This window comes from Anoplopoma fimbria, chromosome 5, assembly GCF_027596085.1.
Source record: "Anoplopoma fimbria isolate UVic2021 breed Golden Eagle Sablefish chromosome 5, Afim_UVic_2022, whole genome shotgun sequence".
NCBI classification, from domain to species: domain Eukaryota; kingdom Metazoa; phylum Chordata; class Actinopteri; order Perciformes; family Anoplopomatidae; genus Anoplopoma; species Anoplopoma fimbria.
Genome location: NC_072453.1, coordinates 5,966,899 through 5,991,720, shown reverse-complemented (window position 1 = coordinate 5,991,720; position 24,822 = coordinate 5,966,899). Strand labels below are relative to the sequence as shown.

The following is a 24,822-nucleotide window of genomic DNA, read 5'->3' as shown; positions in this document are numbered from 1 at the left end:
TGCACAACACAAAATGCAGTCATGTTGGGTTATTGAGCTGCTAGTATTATTAATTGTTACATTTGTTTAGCCCTCCAAATAATAGCTTTGCTCATTAAGTTCAATCGGATGTTTGTATTTCTTTGGGCTCATTGGACTCCAGCAGATAACTCACATCTGCTATCTCTACAGGGAAGTGGGTTATCACAATGTTACACTAACTTATTGATATATTGGCCAAAACAAAAAACTGAATCTAATAATGTGTTAATGATTTGGGATGACATGGATAAAACCATTACACATTTCAGAATCCCGTTCTCCATGAGAAACACACATAACTTGTTGTTCATTGTTGCTGCTCCATAGTCACTGCTGTTACATCCCTGAGGTTAAGAGGCTGCTCTTGTCAATTAGAGGGCGATCAGATAGGTGGAGGAGCATATGACAGCGAAACAGCAGAAAATGGGATTACTATCCTGATCGGCAGAGGAGAGTGCACTGGCAGTCAGTTTTCCCCGGCTTTATCAGATTACTTCAAATACTCCGCTGTGGTTGGCAGCTAGACGGGCGCAGTATGCATTATCAACCAAGCATTAGTCCTGACTACACTTTCAAGTGGATCAAAGTTCCCTTTCCCTGTTTCTGGCTCCCTGCTTACTCATCGTCCCTGAGTAAGATCAAAGTACTGCCTTGTCTTTATGAATACAACACTATCCTACACTTTATTTATTTATTTCCTTACCTGCCTTCAACCTTTTAATCAAAAACTTTGAGAAAGGTGTATTAAAATGATTAATACTGCTCCTGCTCGTAACAGAGGGGCCACCTCAACTCATCTTCCCCTGTGAAGATCCCCGTCTTTGAAGTCTGATATTGTCGACATGAAGGGAACAATGGACTGGCGATATGAAAGTGCTGTAGATATTCACTGATCCTCGTTGAATTCCCTCGCTGACAGAGCTATGGCCTGCGGAGTCTTTTCAAAAGCTTCCAATCACAAGTCTTCAGTCCTCAGTAAAAGCAGATCATGAATGGCTTAATGCTCAACTGGCATGGTTTATGGGGTTCATGGTGTTTGTAGCTCATACTTTGTTGCGGGTATTACCAGAATAAATTTTATGTTTTAGGTCATTGGTTTCCAACCTGGGGATTGGGGCCCTCACATGGGGTTGTGAGATTAATTAAAAGAGTATCAAGATGGTTACTAAAAAACTAAAACCTGCAATACAAAGTTATGTTCTTTGGCCTTTCTCAACACTTTGCTTTATACATTTTTTCTTTTTTTATCTCATCAGGGTTAACAAAAACATTTTATATTGAGTTTCTACAGCCATGCTAGCGGCTCTGTATTTGCATAGTGTAGCTTTGCTAACATGCTTACTTGTTAAAGTGACAACATGCTGATGTTTAGCATCAATAATGGTTACCATGTCCACTATCATTTTGTCGCGAGTTAGCATGCTAACATTTGTTAATCAGCATTTAACACAATGTACAGCTAAGGCTGATTGTAATATCATTAGTTTTGCAGGTATTTGGTCTTAAACCAAAATACTGGTAGGATATTGACTTGATTATGGTGCTAAACAAAAGGTCAAGGGTTCACCAAAGTGATTCCAATTCAGCCTGTAGGGATCATGCATGTCTGTAAATTATTTTAAAGGACTTGAGTCAGTGCTATTTTGGTCAGCTAATAGGGACCCTAATGGTGTCTTAACCTGACTGATACATGCAGAGGAACAATTTATGCACACATGGACAATCTCAGTCAATACAATTTAGGTTAGGGTGCTTGTATTTCACTCTGCCAGCTGATGAAGCTGGTTAATCTAGTCTGCTTCCTTTCTTGAATTCATATTAGCTGTGACCTTGCTGAAGAAAAAAGGTTCTTACTCTGCACGCTGTGAATAAAAGGTGTTCCTTTTGCTGCAAATGCATCGTGATGTTTGCAAAACACTGGGTGGTAACATTTCTCACAAGTGTACAATCATCAAAGTGGCGTCAGTGATTGTGATATATGGCGTCTTAAATGTTAAGTTGTTACAGTTGCCTGCCAACACAGGATAGAGGTGGTTAAAGCTGTTTTCCACTGCCCTTTTAAAGTAATTAATAATTCTTAGTCCTTCATTGTGTCTTTCAGACATGTTCACAATGACAACCAGGGAGGGGTGTTCACCTTAAAGGTCATGTTATAGATTTCAAAGTACATTGCTGGAAATGTGGTGGTCAAAACATGACCCAAAACGTCTTTCAATAAAGGTTAGAGGTTTATTGTAGAAGACTTCCCTAAACACCAGTGGGAGGTCTTCAAAGGTATGTGGAGGGTTTGACTATCCACAAGTCACATTTTATTGTCATCTAGTTTTCCCTTCTCATTTACATGTTTTTCTGTGAGCAGGCTATTTATCTGTCATACACTTGGAAATTATCTGAGCTAAATGCTCACAGTAAACATGAAGCTGTAATTTCAATTTTTCTCATTTCCACCATTATTTCATTCTAGTTGAGCGTTTTCATATCAGTACGCACGTTACGCTCTACATGCTCTACTTGCTGTCGTTCATCTAACACCCACAGGAAGAAATGCGACTAGTCCTTGCCAGGAAATAATTACTCAGAAACACTGATGTGAACTCAAGTGAATTCACTTATGCAAACTCATGAGGGAGTGAATTCCAGAAAAGAGTACACATCTCCAGCTCTCACACAGTAACTTTTCTCAATGAAAAACCTTTAAAGAGTTCAAGTAGAAACATTTTCCCAATGAATTGTGGGAAGAGATATGATTAGATCTCATGTATGCACCTAGTAATAGTGTTATACAAGTATGTTGGGATATACACTTACATTCTGTTTTGAGAGTTAGAGTTAGATGAAAAAAATTATACTATTCTTATAAGAGGAAAAAAAACAAATAGATGTTTTTCAGAAAATGTTGAACTGTTTCTTTGAGATCAAGTAGTGGCGATTCCATCTGAAAATCAGATGGTAGTAGTTCCAAATCTGAGCCAATGGAAGTGCATGTATGTCAAAATCAACAATGAAATTTCTCAAATAGTTCTATTTTTGCAGCCCCACATTTCAACATTAAACCCTTATTTTCAAAATTACTTTCAGGAGTATTTTCAGAGAGCTCTGATGGTCCACTCAATCAGTTTCTCTCTAGAGTGAGAGGAGAGTGAGGCAACAAACGTACAAAAACAATATTCCTCTATTCTCTCACAGAACTTTAATCAGTGCATGCATGGCGTACCTACTAAAGACTGAGCACCCTACTGTGTGTTACATTCAGCCTTATAAAGTAGTGCTTCCAATGAAATCATATAAACATCTCTACCATAGAACGCTTCATTGTACCAGATACCATTCTTATAAGCAGGAAATCTCAAACATCTTCACAGCAGGGGCTCAAACTAAAGGGTGACCCACAAACGCCACAATTTAATTCACTTTCAGCATTGTTATAATTCAATCTCATCTTAAAGCATTTGTATATATTCAAATGTTTCTTAAAGATTACAAAATGATATGACTATATGTCATAAAGATTACATTTCATAAAGATTGCATGCATGAAAACCTTTAAAATCCCAATTTTCCATGACAGGAGCCTAAATGAAGATATAATGTTGAAAGGCATCCTTGTCACTGTACTGTCAACAGATATATCGCTTTCACAACCCAGGTTTCTTCTGGCACAAGCTCTTTCAAGTGCTCAGCGGGAATCAGCAGTTGTTTTCCTGTCACCCTAATATCTGTAAAGCAGCTCCAGCCTTGTATGACATCAAGTTGCACCAAACAGTCCCTTTAGACAGCTATCAACAGATCTATGACACATCAAGTTACCCTCCTTCCCCAATAGTCAAGCTGTATCAGGCCACAGAAAAACACAGGCCCATCAATAAATAAACAGGAAAGCAGGTGGTACTGAGAGCCAGGGTGTCCATCTACTTTGCTAACGTCTCTCAGCAACTTCAGATGGATGACTATTTTTGGATGCCAAGTACTTAGTATTCCCCGTTTCAAACTGCCCACTAGAAATAGATAAGAGGAATTCTGTGTGTGTGCTACAAGATTCGAATAGCAATGGCATAGTTGCAACAACAACAAAAAACATAAATTACCTTGAAATGTTCTACTCTTTGGATAAATACATTTGAAAGAAAAATAGTACTCCTAGAAAAATGTATCAGAAGCCAATAGAAGTTATTCTACATCAACATGAATTTGCTTAACTACCTAATTTGTCAGATTGTCTTCTATGTACCATTTTACCATTAAAATGATTAGTTAAACATTTTCACAAATATTAGTAATATAAATATTATTTGCTCTCCTGCCAAGAGTTAAATAAAGATTGATACCCCTCTCACATCTGTTAAATTCGTTAAATACTAGACTAGTTAGCTTAGTTAAGCATACAGACTGAAAGCAGGGGGAAACAGCTAGCCTGGCTCTGTTTATTCACCTCTTAAACAATAAAAAGGAACATGTTCTATCTCGTTTGTTTTGTTGTTGTTGTTTTTTTCCTTTGGATTATGCATCTGGTTACAGCTATGATGTGATGAAGGAATATTTCTGAAGGTAACAGTGAATTCGATCTTAAAAAAGACTAAACACTGCTACTGTTCACAATTCTTCTTTAGAAAAATACATATAGAGGCTCAACAAGAACATTTGAGTCTAAATTGTCTCCTTTTCAGGTGGATCAAAAATGTTCTATTTTCAAGGTAGCATATCTGATCCCTTGTGTTGCAGGTATGAAAAAACAACTATGAGGGCGGCTGGCTTGACATTCTATTATATTTCTTAAAGGAGTCAGGATCAATCTTTCTTTCTGGCAGAAGATACCAATTGCAAAATCATACTGTAATGTGTGTTGGCACCTTCATTCATGTGTGAAGCTGTGTGTGTCTTTGTGTACATACACTCTACTACATCTGCTGGACTACAGCTCAAGCTAAGCTCCTCAGCCCTATTATTATCATGCCAAGGTCAGAGGAGTGGGCAACAAAGCAGAGGAAGACAGATAAGTATGATGGAACTGTTAGATAAATCAGGGTACTGCATTTCCATTCACTGATACGGCCTAGAAATGTAAAAGCTGATGTTTGCTACTGAACAAAATCCTGTCTTTTCTCTATAATGCTGTCTTAAACCCTAAACTCCTGAATCAATTTACATCAGCTGACATGAAGGAAAGCTCTGCACGATGATACTAAGCTTTAAAAGCATCAGTTAAGGAATATCATGAAACTGCATCGCCACACTTCTCGGGAGATAAACTAATTTGCCGCTAAATAGCTTTTAGGCAGCTATCATGTGCAGTGTGTATGCGTGTGTGACAGAGAGATTGGAGGAACTGTAGGAGAGAGGAAGAGGTGATGGGAGAGACTATTGATATTTTCAGCAAAATTGGAATTGAACTCTTTGAGAAAGAGAGAACATTGCACTCCCAGGAAAACACTGTCTTTTGTACATTACAGTACATATTACATTACATTACATTACAGTCATTTAGCAGACGCTTTTATCCAAAGCGACTTACAGGAAGGATATATATACATAACATTATATAACAGGTTGTATCCTTAGTGTCCAAAAGGTACATATGAACGGTGGTTTATTAGGGAATACTGAGAAAATATGTGCGCTTGTAGTGGTTATTGCTCGTTTGTCTAAACCATCCGAGCGATCAATGTCAACCAGTATTTCTATGACGTATTTTAAAATGTTACTATAGTTCTTTCATTCATTTATCGTGAATGTATATCTTAAAATGTGCCAGTTTTGTTGACTCTCTGATTATTCAAAAGAGAATAATTTTGAACCTGCTACTATTTCCTTGTTATGAGATTCACATCTTCAGTACTAAACCTATTTAGCCTGTGTGTAAGAAGCAGCTGTCACCTGCTGTAGGCTACTTTGGCTGATACAAGTACCTCAGGTGCTGATGAACACTTGACTTCTCGGTGAGGTGGTAAATTATTTGCCGACTTTGCAGGTGCAGCTTAAAAGAGATGTAATGAGGTAGAATGTGCACACAGACGTTACTGCAACATTTCTTAGCTCTGTGAATTCTGAATGTCATTCTGCAGCTGTGAATATCACAGTTTCTCTGATCCTTGAAAATCCTGCAGGATTATACAGCAAGCATATTAGGCTTCAAAGAACATGGCAAAGCTTTAAAAGTGCCATACAGTAGCTTTTTCGATATCACATCAATAAAGAAAGGCCTATAAATTGGTAACCAGTTAGGCATAGTAATAAGTCAGACATGTTATTTTATAATGGAACAGAATACAACTGTATCACAGACTTGATTACAAGAGCTAAAGCTCTAGTCAATAATTTGATGAGGCCTAACCTGAATTTGTTTCACCTAGATTAAGGTCAAAAGCTTTTGAAGCGCTTGAACAATAGTGTGTGTTTAATAAAACTTCTATGAGTTACAAAAGGTCTTGTAACAGAATTACATTTTTTAAGATATGTGTCTACACACTGTATGTAGCCTATAGTACATACAGCGCAAGCAAAGTGCTAACTCTATGGTTTAATGGTGTTTACATCAATATCCATTGAACTGTGTGGAAATTACAACCCCTTTTACACATAACCCCAAAGGGTTAATGGGCTGTAGTTCTGACACTGCTCACCCAATAACCGTCTCCCAACACCTTTTAAGCTCAAAGGCAGCACTCTAATCTCATGTTGAGCTTTTCCAGTGTGCAACAGTACCCTATAGCCTATATATAAAAAAAAACATACCAATGTTCATATACTCAGCTGATCACTTTATAAATGAGATATGTGCTGTTAACTGTGCATGCATATAGACCTAGACATGTATTGGTAAAAGGTTGATTTAATAATGTTTTGTAAGATATTGGTAGACCAACGAAATTGTTTCAGCTCACCTATCAGTGTTGGTGAATGTATTGTAGCTTAATCATGAACATGTGATCCATAAGAAATCACTTATTCAGTCAATCAATCACAGTTTACACATGTAATGGTTTTTTCACATTGGCCAGTTATTACCAATCAGAATTATATCACAATTAAATGGACTGTTTTTATGATAAACAATAACACGGTATTTAGTTGTCAACCCTTTTTTTTTAGTTTAAGATGATATTTTGTCAATGATACATATCTTAATTTGCTCATTTATTTCCGAACATGTATCTTATTCTATTCTTTTCTATCTGGGGAAGTTGATTGGCCGTGAGACACAATGTGGGCGGGCTTCCAATACTCCTCAACCGTCGGCTATTGGCTGCTGAACGTCAGAGGCCCCTTCGTCTGATTGGTCAATGAGGCTGGCGGGAGAGGTTACCTCCAAGTTTTGAATTTTCAAAGTGGGTTCTCGATTCAGTCAGAGACGGAACGTTTTAGTGCAGCCAGGCAACAGTTGAGGTGGTAGTTTGTTAGCTAACGTTAGTTTTAAACGTAGTCTAAGAGTTATTGGAAGCACCGGGGTTAAGCAGTAAATAAGAAGAATGGCGGAACCACTGAAGGTAACTTTACCGAAACGAAGATATTTGCTGCTAGCTAACCTGCTAACCTACCGAGGAACTAGCCAGCAGCTAACGTTATTGTTAGTGAGAATTCTTAGCAACGGTTCTAATGTGCTAAGCTAACATCGTTTGACGCTAGTTAGTAGTAAGAACTTTAACACAACTATCCGCACTGCACTTGTCAAGCAAAGGACAATGCTCAGTAACTAACTCTCCCAGACACACTGCACACCATCGGCTGTGATGTAGCTGCAGGCCAATGCATGTTTAGAAACCATCCTGCAAACGTTACTTAGAAAGGCTATTGTTAACCCTAAAGGGACGTTGCATCACATCAATTAAGAAATAAAGTTTCCTGAACTAATGTTGCATTCAATTAACGTTAGTATCAAAACGTTAGCTAATGTTGCAGTTAATCCCCCTGGGAAGATCATTCAAAGTGTGGCATTATCAATCATAATTATATGTGTAGATGGTGTGGATTACACGTGTCTTTTTCCAAATAAAAAGCGTGTCTTTAACCAGCAACGTTCAAGCATCTGCCCTCCTGATGTGCCTTTGAGCAACACATTGAAATCAGATCCCAGGAACTACAAGAGGGTGTTTAGTAGACAAGACTTCACTGATTTATTATTATTTTTTTAGTAGACTTAGTATTTGTGTTTACCAAATTGTCAGAAATTTTGTCAACATTAAAACTCAAGATTCAAGTAATCACAAGGCTGTAGAGCTGTTTGAGCTGGTGTCACTGCAGATTCTGTTGTACACTGTACCAAGGTTGCTTGTAACACAAATATAACTCCTGCTGCAGTCTGGACTGCAATGCGAGAAAACTCAAAAGATAACCCTGTGTCATTCCCAGCAGGCCTTCTTTGAAAACAAGCCGTTGGAAAAGACGAAGAAAGATCCGAAGCGGCTGTCAGTGGAGAGGATCTATCAGAAGAAGACGCAGTTGGAGCACATTTTGCTCCGACCGGACTCCTACGTTGGCTCTGTAGAGCCTGTCACCCAAGTAAGAGGTCACACGGCCATGTCTATCACTTTGAAATTGATGGCTTCTCTAATAAACCTTTATTGATTCAAGTTCGTGGTTAAATCTCACAGAAGCTAATGTGTGGGTGGCCTTTTTTAGATACATTTCTGAAGAATTTGGCTCCTGCAGAGTTTCAGGATTTTGATAAAGAGAACATAGAATTAATGGTTCATATTATACTTCTTTCCTCAGCAAATGTGGGTGTATGATGAGGATGATGGACTGAACTGCCGTGATGTGACGTTTGTGCCTGGGCTTTACAAGATTTTTGATGAGATCCTTGGTGAGTAAATGGCTCACATAATTTAAGATTATGTATCATGTAAGTAGACAATTTGCTGGCTGTCACTTGGCTGTCCTACTATACTGAGGCTTTTTTCCCTGCGTTTCCACAGTAAATGCATCTGACAATAAGCAGAGGGACAAGAGCATGTCCATCATCAAAATCAACATAGATGTGTGAGTAATATATAACATTGAATTACCTTTTAAGATCTTAAAATATCTTATGATCCCACCACAGTGTCTCTTTGCTTGTAAGTTGTCAAATAGCCCCAGCTCAACTGCGTTCCTTGGTATCCCAGAAGCACATGATGAAATGTGTGTGTATGTTTTTGCTTTTTAGTGAGAACAACACCATTAGTGTGTGGAATAACGGGAAGGGTATCCCTGTGGTGGAGCACAAAGTGGAGAAGGTCTATGTGCCTGCTCTCATCTTTGGACAGCTCCTCACCTCCAGTAACTATGATGATGACGAGAAGAAAGTCACTGGTGAGACTAATATAGGAATTCTAAAGACTGAAGTGTATTTATTGGAATATTATCATTGCAAACCATGAACATAATGCTTGGGAAGTCAACACAAATGTTATTTAAAGCCACACATAGGGTTTTGTTTGAAGATTCTAAAGCCATGTTTTGTGTTTAAGCAGTGGACCATTACTTTTCTAGTGTCCTAGCCCACATCTTCATATCAACACTTCTTCTTTAGGTGGACGCAATGGATATGGTGCTAAGCTTTGCAACATCTTTAGCACAAAGTTCACTGTAGAGACTGCCTGTAAAGAGTCCAAGAAAAACTTCAAGCAGGTAGGGGTTGGGCTGACCACATTTACTCTTTTGTAATTATCATAACTTGTAAGGGAAATATGTAATTTCACAGTTCCTCCATGTTTTCCACAGACTTGGTATGACAACATGGGCAGAACAGGGGATTCCCAAATCAAACCCTTTGAAGGAGAGGAATACACTTGCATCACCTTCAGGCCAGACCTAGCCAAGTTTAAAATGAGCATCCTGGACAAAGACACAGTGGCTCTGATGACCAGGAGGGCCTATGACATTGCTGGAGTCTCCAAAGGTGTCCGTGTGTTCTTCAATGGCAAGAGGCTGCCAGTGAGTTACCATCCCGTTTCATTTTTCTTTCTCACTTTTCGCTTGTTGCTTTCTCTCAACCACCTACCAATCAGTTATCTCTTACCAAACTAGAAATTTCTTGTATTTGTCCTTTCAAATAACATTAGCAAGATTCAAAATTAACTTAAAACATAGTCAACAAATGTCAAGACAGCTTCCAGAAACATAATACTACATTTTGAAGCTGGTTAAAGCTCCTTGTGCTGGAAAATGTTTTGAAAATGTAACCTGTTTTTTCTTGGCATTCAGAGTACTACATGATATATTATGACATTTCTCAAAGGGATTTTTTTACATGTTAAAGTTTACATGGCTTTGATGCAGGAGTTTGCATAACAGATTTTAAATGTACAGACAGAAATTAACACACCACTCATTTTCTACCATTTTAATTTGCCTATTGGGTTTTAACCTGTTTATGATTCTACTGGTCAATGCATAAGCCTGTGGAAGGTAAATCTTTTGATCAAGACTAAGACCACCTTTGTACTCCAGCTTGTAGGCTTCCGTAGCTACGTGGACATGTATGTGAAGGACAAGGTGGACGAGCTCGGCAGTGCCCTCACCATAGTCCACGAGATTGCCAACGAGCGCTGGGAGGTCTGCCTCACCATGAGTGAGAAAGGTTTCCAGCAAGTCAGCTTTGTCAACAGTATTGCTACAACCAAGGTAATGTCATTTATTGTTTATGTGTAACAGAGAAATAGATTGACTCTGGGTTGTGACCTCAAAGATAAACCAATAAATAAATAAAATGTAAGTAGTCTGATGAAATAGTGGGCACCTGTTTAAATTTACATGGTAGAGCTGCTTTGAGGCATTTTTTTTTTTTGGCTGACTGAACCAGTAGACCAGGCTCCTCTGGCAGCTAAGTACAAGTTTGGCAGCTCTCCCGGCTACTTTGTGTCACTATGATTAAGACTTATGTCATTGATTCTGAAAATGGGATCTTGTGTTTGTCCTCTGGACCTCAGGGAGGGAGACACGTTGACTATGTTGCTGACCAGGTGGTTAGCAAGCTCATTGAAGTGGTGAAGAAGAAGAACAAAGCTGGGGTGGCCATCAAGCCTTTCCAGGTACAGTACGAAGCTGAAATTACGTGATTGAATTGTTGTCATAACCGCTGGAGCAATACTAAGTAGCTGGAAATATATTCCAGAGATTTCTAGTCTCTTGTTAGCAGATCAAACACCTAAGAACTGTCCACTCCATCTCCATCCAGGTGAAGAACCACCTGTGGCTGTTTGTCAATTGCCTGGTTGAGAACCCCACCTTTGACTCTCAGACCAAAGAGAACATGACGCTGCAGCAGAAGAGCTTTGGGTCCACTTGTCCTCTCAGTGACAAGTTCATCAAACAGGTGCCAATGAAGAATCACCGGCAATGGATTTCTTTACCCTCCAAAGTTTAATCATTCAGAATATCACAAATTCCGCTTCATTTTCTGTTCTCCATAGGCCACATCTGGTGGAATTGTAGAAAGTATCATGAACTGGGTGAACTTCAAGGCTCAGACCCAGCTAAACAAGAAATGCTCGAGTGTAAAGCACACAAAAATCAAAGGGGTTCCTAAACTGGACGATGCCAACGAAGCAGGTATTGTTTACACGCCAGTTTTGGTCTTTGTCCAGTCTTGGTCTGTTGAGAAGGCAAATTAGCCGCCATCATTGTGCAGTAACCAACTTTTCTGGCAGGTGGGAAGAACTCCATCGGCTGCACGCTGATCCTTACTGAGGGAGACTCGGCCAAGACACTCGCTGTGTCTGGGCTGGGAGTGGTCGGCAGGGACCGCTATGGCGTCTTCCCTCTCAGAGGAAAAATGCTCAACGTCCGGGAGGCCACACTCAAACAGGTTAGGCTCAACAGCATTTTGCTCATAGTCATTAGATGGCAGCTGCATGTTTTCTGCAGATGCACATGTTTTTTATATCATAAATATATAGCTGGTGTTGTATTTACCTGGGATGGAAACCGATGCATTAACAATATCTTAAAACATCAAATAATGGGTTAAATCAGAGAACCGTATTGAGCATTATCTGTCTGTAATTTGTTCAGCAAACAGCTGAAGGTAAATTTGTTTGGTCTTCCTCGTCAGATCATGGAGAATGCTGAAATCAACAGCATCATTAAGATCATTGGCCTTCAGTACAAGAAGAACTACAGCGACCCAGAATCCCTCAAGAGTCTGCGTTATGGCAAGATCATGATCATGACAGATCAGGTGTGACAGGAGTCTTTATTCTCATCTTAGACATCATTCATCCTTTAAAATGTATCTTCATAGAGCACCTTGTTAACTTTACTTTTTACGTTTGTCACCCAATTCAATTTAGGCGCAGTGCGACATGTAAAAGTTTGAGTTGATTAATCTTTACTGTTACCATTAATATGACTTGACTCTACTGTATTCCTTTAATTGTGACAGGATCAAGATGGCTCCCACATTAAGGGCCTTCTAATCAACTTCATCCACCATAACTGGCCATCACTGCTGCGCCACAACTTCCTAGAAGAGTTCATCACCCCCATCATCAAGGTGCATAGTCTCACACTGACACCACAAGATATCTGGGCTGTGTTTGACAAGTTATTTCATTATTTATCAAAAGTAGCTAAATGGTTTGGGAATATAGCATATAATGTGAAACAAAGGATGAGTTCTAGCCCTGGTAAAGGTCCACACTTTTTCAGTAGTCCCCCTAAATTTGCAACAACACTGCCATCTGGTGTCAAAACCACAGAACCCTTGCTTTTTGACAACAATTCTACCATTTATGTCCAAATATCACTCTTTATGAATCCTCTTTGATGATCATATTCTATCCTGATTTTACCATTTTGTCATCAAACACAGACTTCTTACCTTTTCCCCTCTCTTTAGGCATCTCATAAGAAAACTCAGCTGTCTTTCTACAGTATCCCTGAATACAATGCATGGAAGGACAGCCAGCCCAACCACAAATCTTGGAGAACAAAATACTACAAAGGTTTGTTATAAAACCCCTGTGTGGTAGTAAAAAGCACAAGTAAGCACCCCTTCATACCTGGCCAATGTCATGGTTAAAACCTTGTGTCATTATAATGCTCTATCTAACCTTTGTGGCCTTTGTCCAACCAGGTTTGGGAACCAGCACATCGCAGGAAGCCAAGGAGTACTTCTCTGATATGCAGAAACACCGTATCCCATTCAAGTACTCTGGACCTGAAGATGATGAAGCTATCACCCTTGTAAGATGTCACCCTTCTTGTTGGCTCCTTAATTAGCCAATTAAATTTATAGTACACCCTGGGATGATAACACAAAATCTAATTAAAACTTTCGAGACCCTTTTGTAAACAATTTACAGGGGGCACTATAAGTAATCTCAAACTTCCTGACTAGTATCTAATTATAAGTTAGAGTTTAAATATCTGATTATTGTGTCTTTTTTTTGTTTTGTTTTGCCCAGGCCTTTAGCAAGAAGAAAGTGGAAGAGCGTAAAGTGTGGCTGACCAACTTCATGCTCAACAGGCGTCAGCGCAGGGCTCACAACCTGCCAGAGGTAATGTCCCAACAATTGATCAATTTAATCTGCTTTATTACTGTTTATTGTTGGGTTTTACAATATTTCTTCGCTGTCTCTTCACAGGAGTACCTTTACAGTCAGTCCACCAAGTCCCTCTCTTACAACGACTTTGTCAACAAGGAGCTGGTACTTTTCTCCAACTCGGACAATGAGAGGTCCATCCCCAGCCTGGTGGACGGTGTGTGAAATGATGATGATGATTACCAAGAACACGTTTGTAAATCTTAATCTTTGTTAGGTGTGGGCGTGGTTTAATATGTGCCTGGATTTGTGTGTATGTCAGGTCTGAAACCAGGCCAGAGGAAGGTCCTGTTCAGTTGCTTCAAGAGGAATGACAAGCGGGAGGTGAAGGTGGCCCAGTTGGCCGGCTCGGTGGCTGAGATGTCAGCCTACCATCATGGAGAGGTGGGACGACATTACAACTTTGATTGGTTCATTTCCCACATTTGTTAACAATGCCTTTTTTGTTGTAAACTTTCTGTGGCGCTTTCTTTGGTTGACTTTTCAGTGTCTAAAGTAGTTTGTTTGATGTAAAGCCCCTGCTAATTGAACTGTTCATATGTATTGTATTTTATTTCGGTTGAATTTTACTGTTGCACATTGTATGTCATTTGCCTTCAACCTTTACATTGACTTGGATTTGATACTGTCAAGTCTTCTGCAGGCCCTGACCAGATTCATAAAGGTTCTGGTTAAATAAATAAATTAACTTCCTGGTGAACAGTGTTAGCTATATTTAGCATTTTTGACGATACGGTTGATTTAATCTCTTCAACTCTTATATATATTTTTTAGGTCTCTCTGATGATGACCATTGTTGGCTTGGCCCAGAACTTTGTGGGAAGCAACAACTTGAACCTGCTGCAGCCTCTGGGTCAGTTTGGAACCAGGTTACATGGTGGCAAGGACTCTGCCAGCCCTCGATACATCTTCACCATGCTCAGGTCAGCAGCCTCCTCGCAAACTACTAATAATCTAAAGATACAGACATCATGCAAACATTTAAGAACCTGGGGGAGTTCATTAAATAGTTTACTAAGTTGGTGATTAACTTAAGAATTATCCCAATTTTCTGTCCCTCCAGCCCTCTGGCCCGCCTTGTTTTCCCAACCGTGGATGACAACCTGCTCAAGTACAACATTGATGATAACCAGCGTGTGGAGCCGGAGTGGTACATGCCGATCATCCCCACTGTGCTGGTGAACGGTGCCGAGGGTATCGGCACAGGCTGGGCCAGCAGGATCCCCAACTACGACATTCGAGAGATCGTCAGCAACATCCACCGTATGCTCAATGGGGACGAGCCTCTGCCCATGGTGAGGACCAGAAATGGCTGTTGTTGCTTTCCGAGGATTGCTATCTTGTGTCTACTGGTGAACAAATCAGATGACGAGGGAGCCTTTTTCTCCCACAGCTTCCAAACTACAAAGGCTTCAAAGGCACGCTTGATCAGGTGTTGGACAACCAGTTTATCAACAGTGGAGAGGTGGCCATCATTGATTCCACCACCATTGAGATCTCTGAGTTGCCTGTCAAATCCTGGACGCAGGTTAGTCACTAAAGCTTTGTCCTACTCATTAGGGATGTGTTCAGGATAACCCTTCATGTATATTGATGCTGCTTGTAACATTGACTCTAGAATGAAATAAATTAATTTAAGGTACTTTTAGGATCATTTTAATTACATCTATATGTCATTTACCGTGATTCCCCGTGGTCTAGTACTACAAGGAGAACGTGCTGGAGCCAATGATGACAGGCACAGAGAAGGTCCCTCCTCTGATCACGGACTACAAGGAATATCACACCGACACCACCGTGCGCTTTGTGGTCAAGATGACAACAGAGAAGCTGAGTGAGGCAGAGGCTGCTGGCCTCCACAAAGTCTTCAAACTTCAGAACACCATCACTTGCAATTCTATGGTAACTGCTGCTGCACATACGCACATATCTAATGTTTCAGCTAGAGGGGATGGATCCAGTCTTCATGTACCTGACGTTAATTATTATTTTCTTTTCTTTTTTTTAGGTTCTCTTTGACCATGTGGGCAGCCTGAAGAAGTATGAGTCTGTGCAGGATATTCTCAAGGACTTCTTTGAGCTGAGGATGAATTACTATGTGCTGAGAAAGGATTGGTTGGTCGGCATGCTGGGGGCAGAGAGTGCTAGACTCACAAACCAGGCCCGCTTCATCTTGGAGAAAATCGAGGGCAGCTTGGTCATTGGTTAGTGACTTGTTTCCATTTTAATTTAAGGCATACACTGCTGCAATTCAATTTGAAAGACATACAAACAAGGGAGATACATAGTTTGTATTTTTACATTACTGTCCACTAATGGTGAGTAAAGTGCAGCTTTAAATTAAATGTTGAAAAATAGTTGTTTATATTTTTCATTCGAAACAGCTTCTTAAATTTTAATATTCATAGCAGTCACAATTTAAATGATCATTTTAGCCAAAATTGTGTCGACCTAGAATTTGTTTTGATTTTCCTTTTATCAAAAGTATTAACAATGTTCATCTACTTTTTAGAGAACAAGCCAAAGAAGGAACTGATTCGCATGCTGCAGCAGATGGGCTACGACTCTGACCCAGTCAAGGCTTGGAAACAGGCCCAAGAGAAGGTAGGAGACTTTAAATCATATGTTTTTCAGCTAATTGAATTCAGAATGCTAGATAGTCAGCCTCCACTAGGGCAAATATTATATGTTCGTCTTCATGCTTTTAGAATGTGGACGTGGTGGAGGAAGAAGTGGAGGAAGGAGCGGAGGAAGGAGCGGAGGAGGAGGACACCAGCGGGCCAGACTACAACTACCTGCTGAGCATGCCCATGTGGTACTTGAGCAAAGAAAAGAAAGATGAGCTGTGCAAACAGCGGGATGCTAAGGTGTGATGTCCAGCTATACTGTCATCTTACTGACTTCTGATTCTAACTTCAAATTGGTTTATCTCGTGTAAACATCTCTGACCCAACTGCTGTTTTATAGATGACGGAGCTCGACATCCTGAAGAAGAAGGCTCCAACAGACCTGTGGAAGGAAGACCTTGCTGCTTTCTCCGAGGAACTGGAGGTATTGTCTATTTATCTGTCTGCATATATGTCACATATGGTCTGACTTCCACCACAGTTGTAGAAGAGGGATTAGCAATATAATTTGCATAATAAATCATTTTCATATCACCAATGCCGGATGAGCATGCATATTGAGCAATGATTTAAGCCTCTGATCTTGTTCCTCCTTGTGCTCAGAGAATTGAGGCAAAAGAAAAGAAGGATGCCGAAATGCCTGTTGTTAAAAAGGGGGCCGGAAAAGGCAAAGCGATGAAGGTGAAGCTGGAGACTCTGCCCACGCCGCAAGGTCGCCGCGTTGTCCCGCGCATCACCAGCACCATGAAGGCTGAAGCCAACAGGAAGGCTTGTCTTAGGAGAGGAGAAGGCAAGAAGGGCAGAAAAGTCAAGGTATGTCTTTTCAGATTAGTAAAATCCCACTAGACAAGGATGATGTTGGTCTGCCTTGAAATTGTTATTATTTGTAGTTTATTGGGTTTTTAGTGATTCCAGTTATCACAACTGTTAGACAGTTGTGGGTTCTAAGTCTTACATCTGCTTCCTGAACATTTTTTGGGACAGCAGACTCCCCAAATGAAAGTAACATTTAGCTTGACCTCATTTCTGTAATTGTAGTCTGAAGATTGCGTGGTGAAGATGGAGTTTGGAGATGATGCAGAGAACGAGGTGCCGAGTGAGGAGATTGGTTTGGCTGCACGACTGGGCAAGAAGCCTAGAACCCAGGCAAAGGAAACGGGTGAGTGGCTGAAAATGTTAGAATGTAAGGAGTTTAGAGATGACCACTGAGCGTGTGCCTTAAAGACTTTCTCTTGAAAAGAAGATCAGACTGTTCCCCCATCTTCTGTCATGTATAATATTTTATATTTCCAAAAAGTAAAAAATAATTATATCAAACAAAATGAAAAAAATCAAGAAACTTTTTTCTAAATCATTGTTCAACAATTGTGATCAAAATATAATTTTGATAAATACAGTCCAGCAACAAGTTAGCAATGGTTCTTCAGTGGCATCTAGTGGCAGCATTGGCAAAATACATCATATGCAAACTTCTACTACCCTCAGAGCATTTTGAAAACAAAAAATGTGGTTTTGTTGAATACATTTTAAGCATGCCACCTGTTAGATAATTGATATCGTACTTCAGAGATACGATACAGGGCTGCATACCATTACGGTGTTTTTCATATCTACCTAGAATTTCTGGATTTTACAGCAACATTTACTCCACTAACCCTACCATGTTTATAAACTGACTGAGGTGATGTGCCATACTACTTAAGCTTACAAAATAATATAACGTTCCTAGCAAGATAGGCACACTCATAGACTTCTGCTGGATGTTTGTAGAATATTAACAGATTGCATATTTGTGCATGTTGTGCATAGCCAACAGTGGATGGTTTAGGGGGCGTGGACTATCACAGCATTCACAACAAAAATGAGCAAAAACCTTGACTATCATAAGTAATGTTTGAACGTAAATTATCACAGATTACACATTTTTTAATACTGCATCGACTGTAATGAAGCTGCATTGCGTTTTTGATTGAGATGACTAAGAAACACACTCTCTCTGCAGAAGCATCAAAGACCAGCAGGCAGAGCACTCTTCAGTTCAAGGCTGTGACCAAGAAGCCCAAAAAGAATCCGTGGTCGGATGAGGATTCGGATGCCAATCTGTCTGAGAGTGAAATGGAGGCAGAGGAAGTGGTCGCCCCCAGGGAGAAAGTGGAACGCAAAACTAAAGGTGAATCCTCTAGATGAACCTGACCACTAACATTGCGTATCGGTAGACAGTTGTATCTATGGTTATGTTTCCCATCAATTCATCGTCCTATGAAAAGACTGCTTGTTAATACATACGAATACTTGCCACATCACTATTCTATCTTCCAAAGCCCAGGCAGAGAGACAAGATGCTATCACTCTGGAAATTTTTGGGATTTTGGATGAAAACATGGATACAATGCATTTCCTGAGAGGCTCATTAGCTCTGTATCTCTATCTCAACTCAGCCCAAACTTATCTTTGCAACAGCTACAAACTGCTCCTTACTCTGATTGTCATGGCAGCATTGCTAAACCAAACAATTTTGTTGTCTGTTTCCTAAGCTGCGGTGAAGTACAGTATGTCCGACAGTGAAAATGAATTTGATGACTGGGGGAAGAAGGACGCTCCAAAACAGAGAGCTGTTACCAGTGATGATGATGATGATAGCTTTATCCCACAGCCCATGGCTGACAGCGACGTGGACTCTCCAGCCCCACCTCCCAAAGCTCCAGAACCCACGTGAGTATAAAAAAACCAACAACTTGATGTTTGAAGCTTCTTTAACATCAAGATTTTTCCAAGTCCAGTTATTTACCTTAAATCAAATTTTGTCATTTCATGCAGAAAGAAAACGAGCAAAACGACAGTTAAACAAGCTAAAGCCAAGTCGAGCTGTAAGTATTTTCATGGGACATCCATGTGATGAGCTTTGATCCGGGGATCCAAGTTTAATTATTTGCATTTTGTGGTACTTTTGCAGCTCAGTCGGATGATCAGTTGCCTGCACCCAAAGCTCCAGCTCAACGTAAAACCAAGGAGGCTGCACCCAAGAAAGCTGCTGCACCCAAGAAAGCTGCTGCTCCCAGAAAACCTGCTGCATCCAAAAAGAAGGCTGCAGGTAATTAGACCAGCCTGTTAAGACTTATTAGGGACAGCTCATAGTGGTCTATATGTCACACAGATTCATGAGCTGATGCATTGGTAAAGTTCGAAAGTTATATTAAAGCTGATTTTATTTATTTATCATCAAATTGTGCCATTAAATCACAGTATAAGTCAAATTGTAACACTAGTCGTACACATATTTCTGGTAAGTACATGTAGATTGGATATTTAAAAAGTCCACGTGGTTAAAATAAATATAATGCATCTTTCCCTAATCTACAAAGTTCTTTTTTCCTGTTAACTTCTCATAGATGTGAAGCAGCCATCCATCCTAGACGCTCTTTCTAAGCCCAAACCTGCGTCCACCACGGCTGCTAAGGTCTCTTCATTTGACTCCAGTGACTCAGAGAGTGAAGCCAAAGCTCCAGTTACAAAGGCGAAACCCGTTTTGAAACGAAAAAAGGCCATCAGCGACGAATCTGACAGCAGCTCAGGCGACCTCATGTCACGCCTCAAGGCCAAAACCACTGCCAGCAAGGTCAGTTTCTACACTGAACCCAGAAAGGTCATAAGCGGTTAATGGTCCTATATTTATTTATCAATCTTTTCATTCATTTAGGTGTTGTAAGTCAAAATGAACACATTTTTATAGCTGAAAAAAATATCTCTTCCTGCAGAAAACCAAGAACTGGGAGGAGGACGACAGCTTCCAGGTTTCAGACCAGGACGCAGCAACTCCCGTCGCCGTGGCAGCGCGAAACAAGCCCTCACGTGCCCGGAAACCTATGACCTACAAAATTGACTCCGACTCAGATGAAGACTTTTAAATTTGACTTGCCAAATCAGTTTTTGTATTTGTATTAAAGACGTGTTCTTAATCAGCCTTCATAGTCATATATGTAGTTTGTGCCCTGTGATTAATATGGCTTTTATTTGTATCCCTTGAAGGATGCTAGCATTTACGCTATGGCTTAAATAGACCTGCAGTCCTTTAAAAAAAAACTTGAGCCCTTGTGGCAAAAAGGTTTCTCATCCTGTCAAAGAGCAGAAGTAAAATAAATAAGCTTGGACTGCATAATACCTGCTTGCAAGTCTAGTTTTAGTTTTTTCTATTCTTGAAATGTCTTTTTGTAATCCCCTTATTGTGTATTGTTTTGTCCTGTAAATATTTCAATGGCTTTTCATTTTAAAAATAAAGTTAACTTGTTTGTATTGATTGTGCTTGGACTTGTTATTTGCTTTAGGGCTAACATCTAGTGAAACCTGTCATCTGTCTGTACAAGTTAGGTTCTCAGCTTTCAAATTAAGTGTGGGAGGAGCGTCAGCCACACGTGTAGTAGTTATACTGTGATGTATACTCCCTCTTTATGTATTAATCTCCTATTTATGCACATTACTGATTTTGCTTCTTCCCCGGAGTTCTTGTGCTTTCTCGCCTCGCAGTTTCCCAGGAATCGGGGTTATATTTGGACTGTCATCGTGCCACCTGCTGAGGCCCTGCTGACACCCACTACTACTACTACCACTATCATTATTAGTCACATTACTATTATTATTGCCTGTACTATTACGCTTATTGACTTGCTTGTACCCTGGAGTCTTTGTGCTTTCTCGCTTCGCAGGCTTCTATAAATCGTGGCTGTACCTGGACCGTGGTCGTGCATCCTGCTACGGCCCTGCTGACACCGACTGCTACCACCATTATTATTACTAGTCACATTACTATTACTATTACCTGTACCATTAAGCATTTTAGCTTTACTTCCACCCTGAAGCCCTTTTGCTTTCTCGCTCTGCAGGTTTCCATGAATCGTTGTGGTACCTGGACCGTAGTCGTGCCTCCTGCTGTGAACCGACTGACACCCACTGCTACTTCGATTATTATTATTATTATTAATCACATTACTATCCCTATTTTCATAATTATAATTCCACTATAATAATTGCTGCTGTTATTATAAGTAGTCTTATTATATGAATCATTTATGTCATATACATTGAATGTGTTGTATCTCTGTTATGCTGTTCATTCTGTACACATGACATCTATTGCATTCTGTCCATCCTGGAAGAAGGATCCCTCCTCTCGTTCTCCCATAGGTTTCTTCCTTTTTTCTCCCTGTTAAAGGGGTTTTTTAGGGGAGTTTTTCCTGTGCCGATGTGAGGGAAGGACAGAGGATGTCGCATGTGTACAGATTGTAAAGCCCTCTGAGGGAAATTTGTGATTCTGGGCTATACAAAATAAACTGAATTGAATTGAATGTAACGGGATCGGGTCATTGCTGAGATTGAATGGGTAAGTAGCATTTTATTTCAACATTAAGAGTTGGTTGTCATTTAGAGTAAGTAACTATTTTCTTTGGACAGCTCCAAAGTAGTATAAACATTAGGAAACTAAATTTATTGCTTGCATAAAAATAACCAATTCTGAACTTCAAGTCTCTAAGCTCAATGAAAATCGTCAGGTGTATATAAAGGATTCTAACGGAATTAAGTACTACTAAGTGCTTGTACAGTTAATTAGGGTGCTTTATGCATTTTGCATGTTGTTCATTGTGGTCAGGGGAAACTGCTGGTACAGCTTAAAACAGATCCTTCCTGCTATTTAGGAAGCTCTTTGAAATGTTCATCAAGACTTTGCCTTTCTTGGGTAAACATCACTTCTGTTTGGGACCCTTGATGGGCACAGATTAGGACGTAGCAGCAATTTCCTAAACTGTTGCCGCCCTTTTTAAGCTTTTTGCCCCGACATACCTCAATCACATGCCATTTGGAGAGAGAGTAATATAAGCTCGTCTGCACATGAGCATAACGCTTCCTTGGACACAATTTTTATTTCTACTTCCTTTGGTTTATATCCAACTTGGAGAAGACAAACAAGAAGAAACCGAACAATATTTTTAAGGATTATCAAACAGGGTAGGTTTTGTATGTCTTTGCGTTTCGATGAAACTGTAGTGTCATCTCAAGCTGTTTCTGATCAAAGCTCAAGTAGCAGCTTGTAGCTGATAGAAGCTTCATTCATAAATGTCTGAAAGTGAAGTTCACATGTATGGAGAGTAACCCACATTATCCCATACATATCCCATTGTTGGGTTCACATGTTTTCTCTTACAGTCACTTTAAGATTATGTGTTAAATGAAACCTAAAGAAACAATAAACAAAGAGGCTTTAATATAGGTGTTCCTGTTTTATTCCTTTATTGCTTAAATTGCTGTTATTGCAGGGGGTATAATCAAGTTTTATTTTTGGTTTCAGGTGATTGGAATGTGAACCCTTATCGCCACCGTAGGGGCATTAACTCCTTGACCAACCTTTGACCTTAAGATTGGTCGACTCACTATGAGTCATGAATTGAAGATTATAAGATACATTTCAGTTTCTTTTTCTAACCAGAGAAGGCTGAGACGGGCAGGTGGATAAATCTCCAGATTTTCAAGAAGCTATATCCAAGACAGAGCTGCAATCATGGGTGAATGGGGCTTCCTCGGTGGACTCTTTGACAGCCTCCAGGCGCACTCGACGATGCTCGGTCGTTTCTGGCTCTTGCTCATGCTCGTCTTTAGGATACTGATCCTGGGAACTGTCGCTAGTGACCTGTTTGATGATGAGCAAGAGGAGTTCGCCTGCAACACCCTCCAGCCGGGCTGCAAACAGGTGTGCTACGACATGGCCTTCCCCATCTCCCAGTACAGATTCTGGGTGTTCCACATCGTCCTCATCGCCACACCTTCCCTGGTTTTCCTCATGTATGTCATGCATCACCACAACAAGAGTACCAGCCCCTCCAAATCCAACAAAATGAGCAGCGAGGACTACAGAGAAGAGCGCCATTTAAGGAGGCTTTACATTGTGAATGTGGCCTTCCGCATATTGGCAGAAGTTGGCTTCCTAGTGGGCCAGTGGATGCTGTACGGCTTCAAGGTGGAGGCCCAGTTCCCCTGCAGTCGCTTCCCTTGCCCCTACACGGTGGACTGCTTCACCTCCCGCCCTGCGGAAAAAACTGTCTTCCTCTGCTTTTACTTCGCTGTCGGGGTGTTATCGGCAATTTCCAGCATTGCAGAGCTTTTCTACAGTTCCTTAAAGTGGTTCTGCTCCAGCCAGCCGCGGAGGCAGAGGAGGAATCGGCCACGAACACAGAGGAGGCAAATATATGAGCAGCAGGACATTCATGATGTGAGGCGGCCTTGATTCAAACATGCAGAAATCACTTCTTTTTTTATGTAAATGTTAGAAGAATATTACTAATCCCTCTATGCTATTTCATTAGAAAAGTATCTCATTGTTAATGAGGATAGGAGTTTTCATGGTTGGAGACATCATAAGGAAATGCCTATGGAGTCAGTCATAAGATCAGGAAATGAGCAGGAACAAGAGAAGACCGATGGCTCTGATTAGGCCGGGTCATTGTTGATTTGTTTGGTCTTATGAATCATTACAGACCATAAACATTTCAGGAGGGAAAAATACTTTGGACTACGCTTGATACACTTGTTTAACTCTGACTAGGTCTTTGTTTTAAAGAGAACTGGTTATACACCCTTGTGCCAGCCTTGTGTTATTCCAGTGATTATGGACAGTGAAATCAAAATCTAAAAATGAAGATAACAGCTGGAAAACATTTCTGGTCTTTATTTGAGTGTGTATGCTTTTTAAAATAAATATATATTTGCTGATTTGCTAGAGGAACTGTAGACCTCTCTCATGTCTGTGTCTTATATACAGTCTATGGTCTGTGAAGCTAAAATAAAGCTATCGATTAGCTTAGCATAGCACAAACAATTGAAACTGTGAAACAGCTTACCTGTTTTTTGTTTGTCCATAGCTATAAAAAAAAAAAGAAAGAAAATTGTAAAAACACTTTATATCTGACTTGTTTAATCTACACAATAATTGTAAAAAACAATACATTACTGTTGCACAACTAATTCATGGTTAGGAACTTAGTAACTTTCTGGAGCTAGTAAGCCCTGGTTTCCAGTCTTTGTGCTAAGCTAAGCTAACCCACTGCTAGCTTCATATTTACTGTAGACATGAGAGTGGTATAAATCTACTCATCTAACTCGCATCAAGAGAGCAAAGAAGCGTGATTGCAAGATGTCAAACTTCTTCTTGAAGTGTAGATAGCTGGTGTGACAGTTATAATGACATAAAAGTATGTTCAATTATATATTCAAGCATTAATAGCGGTAAACACATTCAAATTCTCAGCTGGACAGGTTTGCTCAGGCTTTACATGTGCTTCATGAATGAATGATGTAAAACTGCACTTCAACTGTACTTGTTCTCATGTTTTACTATTTACTTAATATTACAAAAGTGTTAACACATTTCATTATCTTTTTACTTGAATAACGGATATGTATGCTTATCATAATATTTGTATTTGCACTGTAAATGGTCAAGTTGCTTGCAAAACATGTCGTACTGTATGAGATGATTTGTGAATCCCACAGTAAGAGTATTTTAATGTAGGTTTAAATCCTTCAACCTTATAGTCTCTATTTTAGATGTTGATTCCTTCACAAAATAACACAAAACTGATCTCTGTCCCCGTTATAAGTCTATTTTCTGA

General features: G+C 40.0%; 2 protein-coding genes across 3 annotated transcripts; both read left to right on the top strand.

Annotated features, from left to right (window-relative positions):
* The first annotated feature begins 7,338 nt into the window (after positions 1 to 7,338).
* top2a (DNA topoisomerase II alpha) lies at positions 7,339 to 20,311 on the top strand. Of its 2 annotated transcripts, none has more exons than XM_054598399.1 (35): positions 7,339 to 7,502; positions 8,368 to 8,514; positions 8,728 to 8,818; positions 8,931 to 8,994; positions 9,161 to 9,306; positions 9,527 to 9,624; positions 9,718 to 9,930; positions 10,447 to 10,620; positions 10,926 to 11,027; positions 11,174 to 11,311; positions 11,409 to 11,547; positions 11,646 to 11,803; positions 12,050 to 12,175; positions 12,380 to 12,490; positions 12,836 to 12,941; positions 13,073 to 13,182; positions 13,404 to 13,496; positions 13,584 to 13,698; positions 13,804 to 13,925; positions 14,316 to 14,464; positions 14,605 to 14,836; positions 14,935 to 15,069; positions 15,243 to 15,443; positions 15,550 to 15,745; positions 16,054 to 16,145; positions 16,250 to 16,408; positions 16,509 to 16,592; positions 16,772 to 16,981; positions 17,207 to 17,327; positions 18,171 to 18,338; positions 18,703 to 18,880; positions 18,986 to 19,035; positions 19,122 to 19,259; positions 19,558 to 19,784; positions 19,924 to 20,311. In XM_054598399.1, the coding sequence occupies exons 1-35, from the start codon at positions 7,485 to 7,487 to the stop codon at positions 20,071 to 20,073; spliced, it is 4,761 nt and encodes a 1,586-aa protein (XP_054454374.1). In that variant the 5' UTR covers positions 7,339 to 7,484; the 3' UTR covers positions 20,074 to 20,311. The 2 variants fall into 2 exon arrangements, with proteins under 2 accessions (XP_054454374.1, XP_054454373.1); XM_054598398.1 differs by having other exon boundaries at positions 8,365 to 8,514.
* Positions 20,312 to 22,715: 2,404 nt separating this feature from the next.
* LOC129091778 (gap junction delta-3 protein-like) lies at positions 22,716 to 23,438 on the top strand. The gene has a single exon (XM_054599473.1). It carries the CDS (start codon positions 22,716 to 22,718, stop codon positions 23,436 to 23,438), a length of 723 nt encoding a protein of 240 aa, XP_054455448.1.
* Positions 23,439 to 24,822: the final 1,384 nt, after the last annotated feature.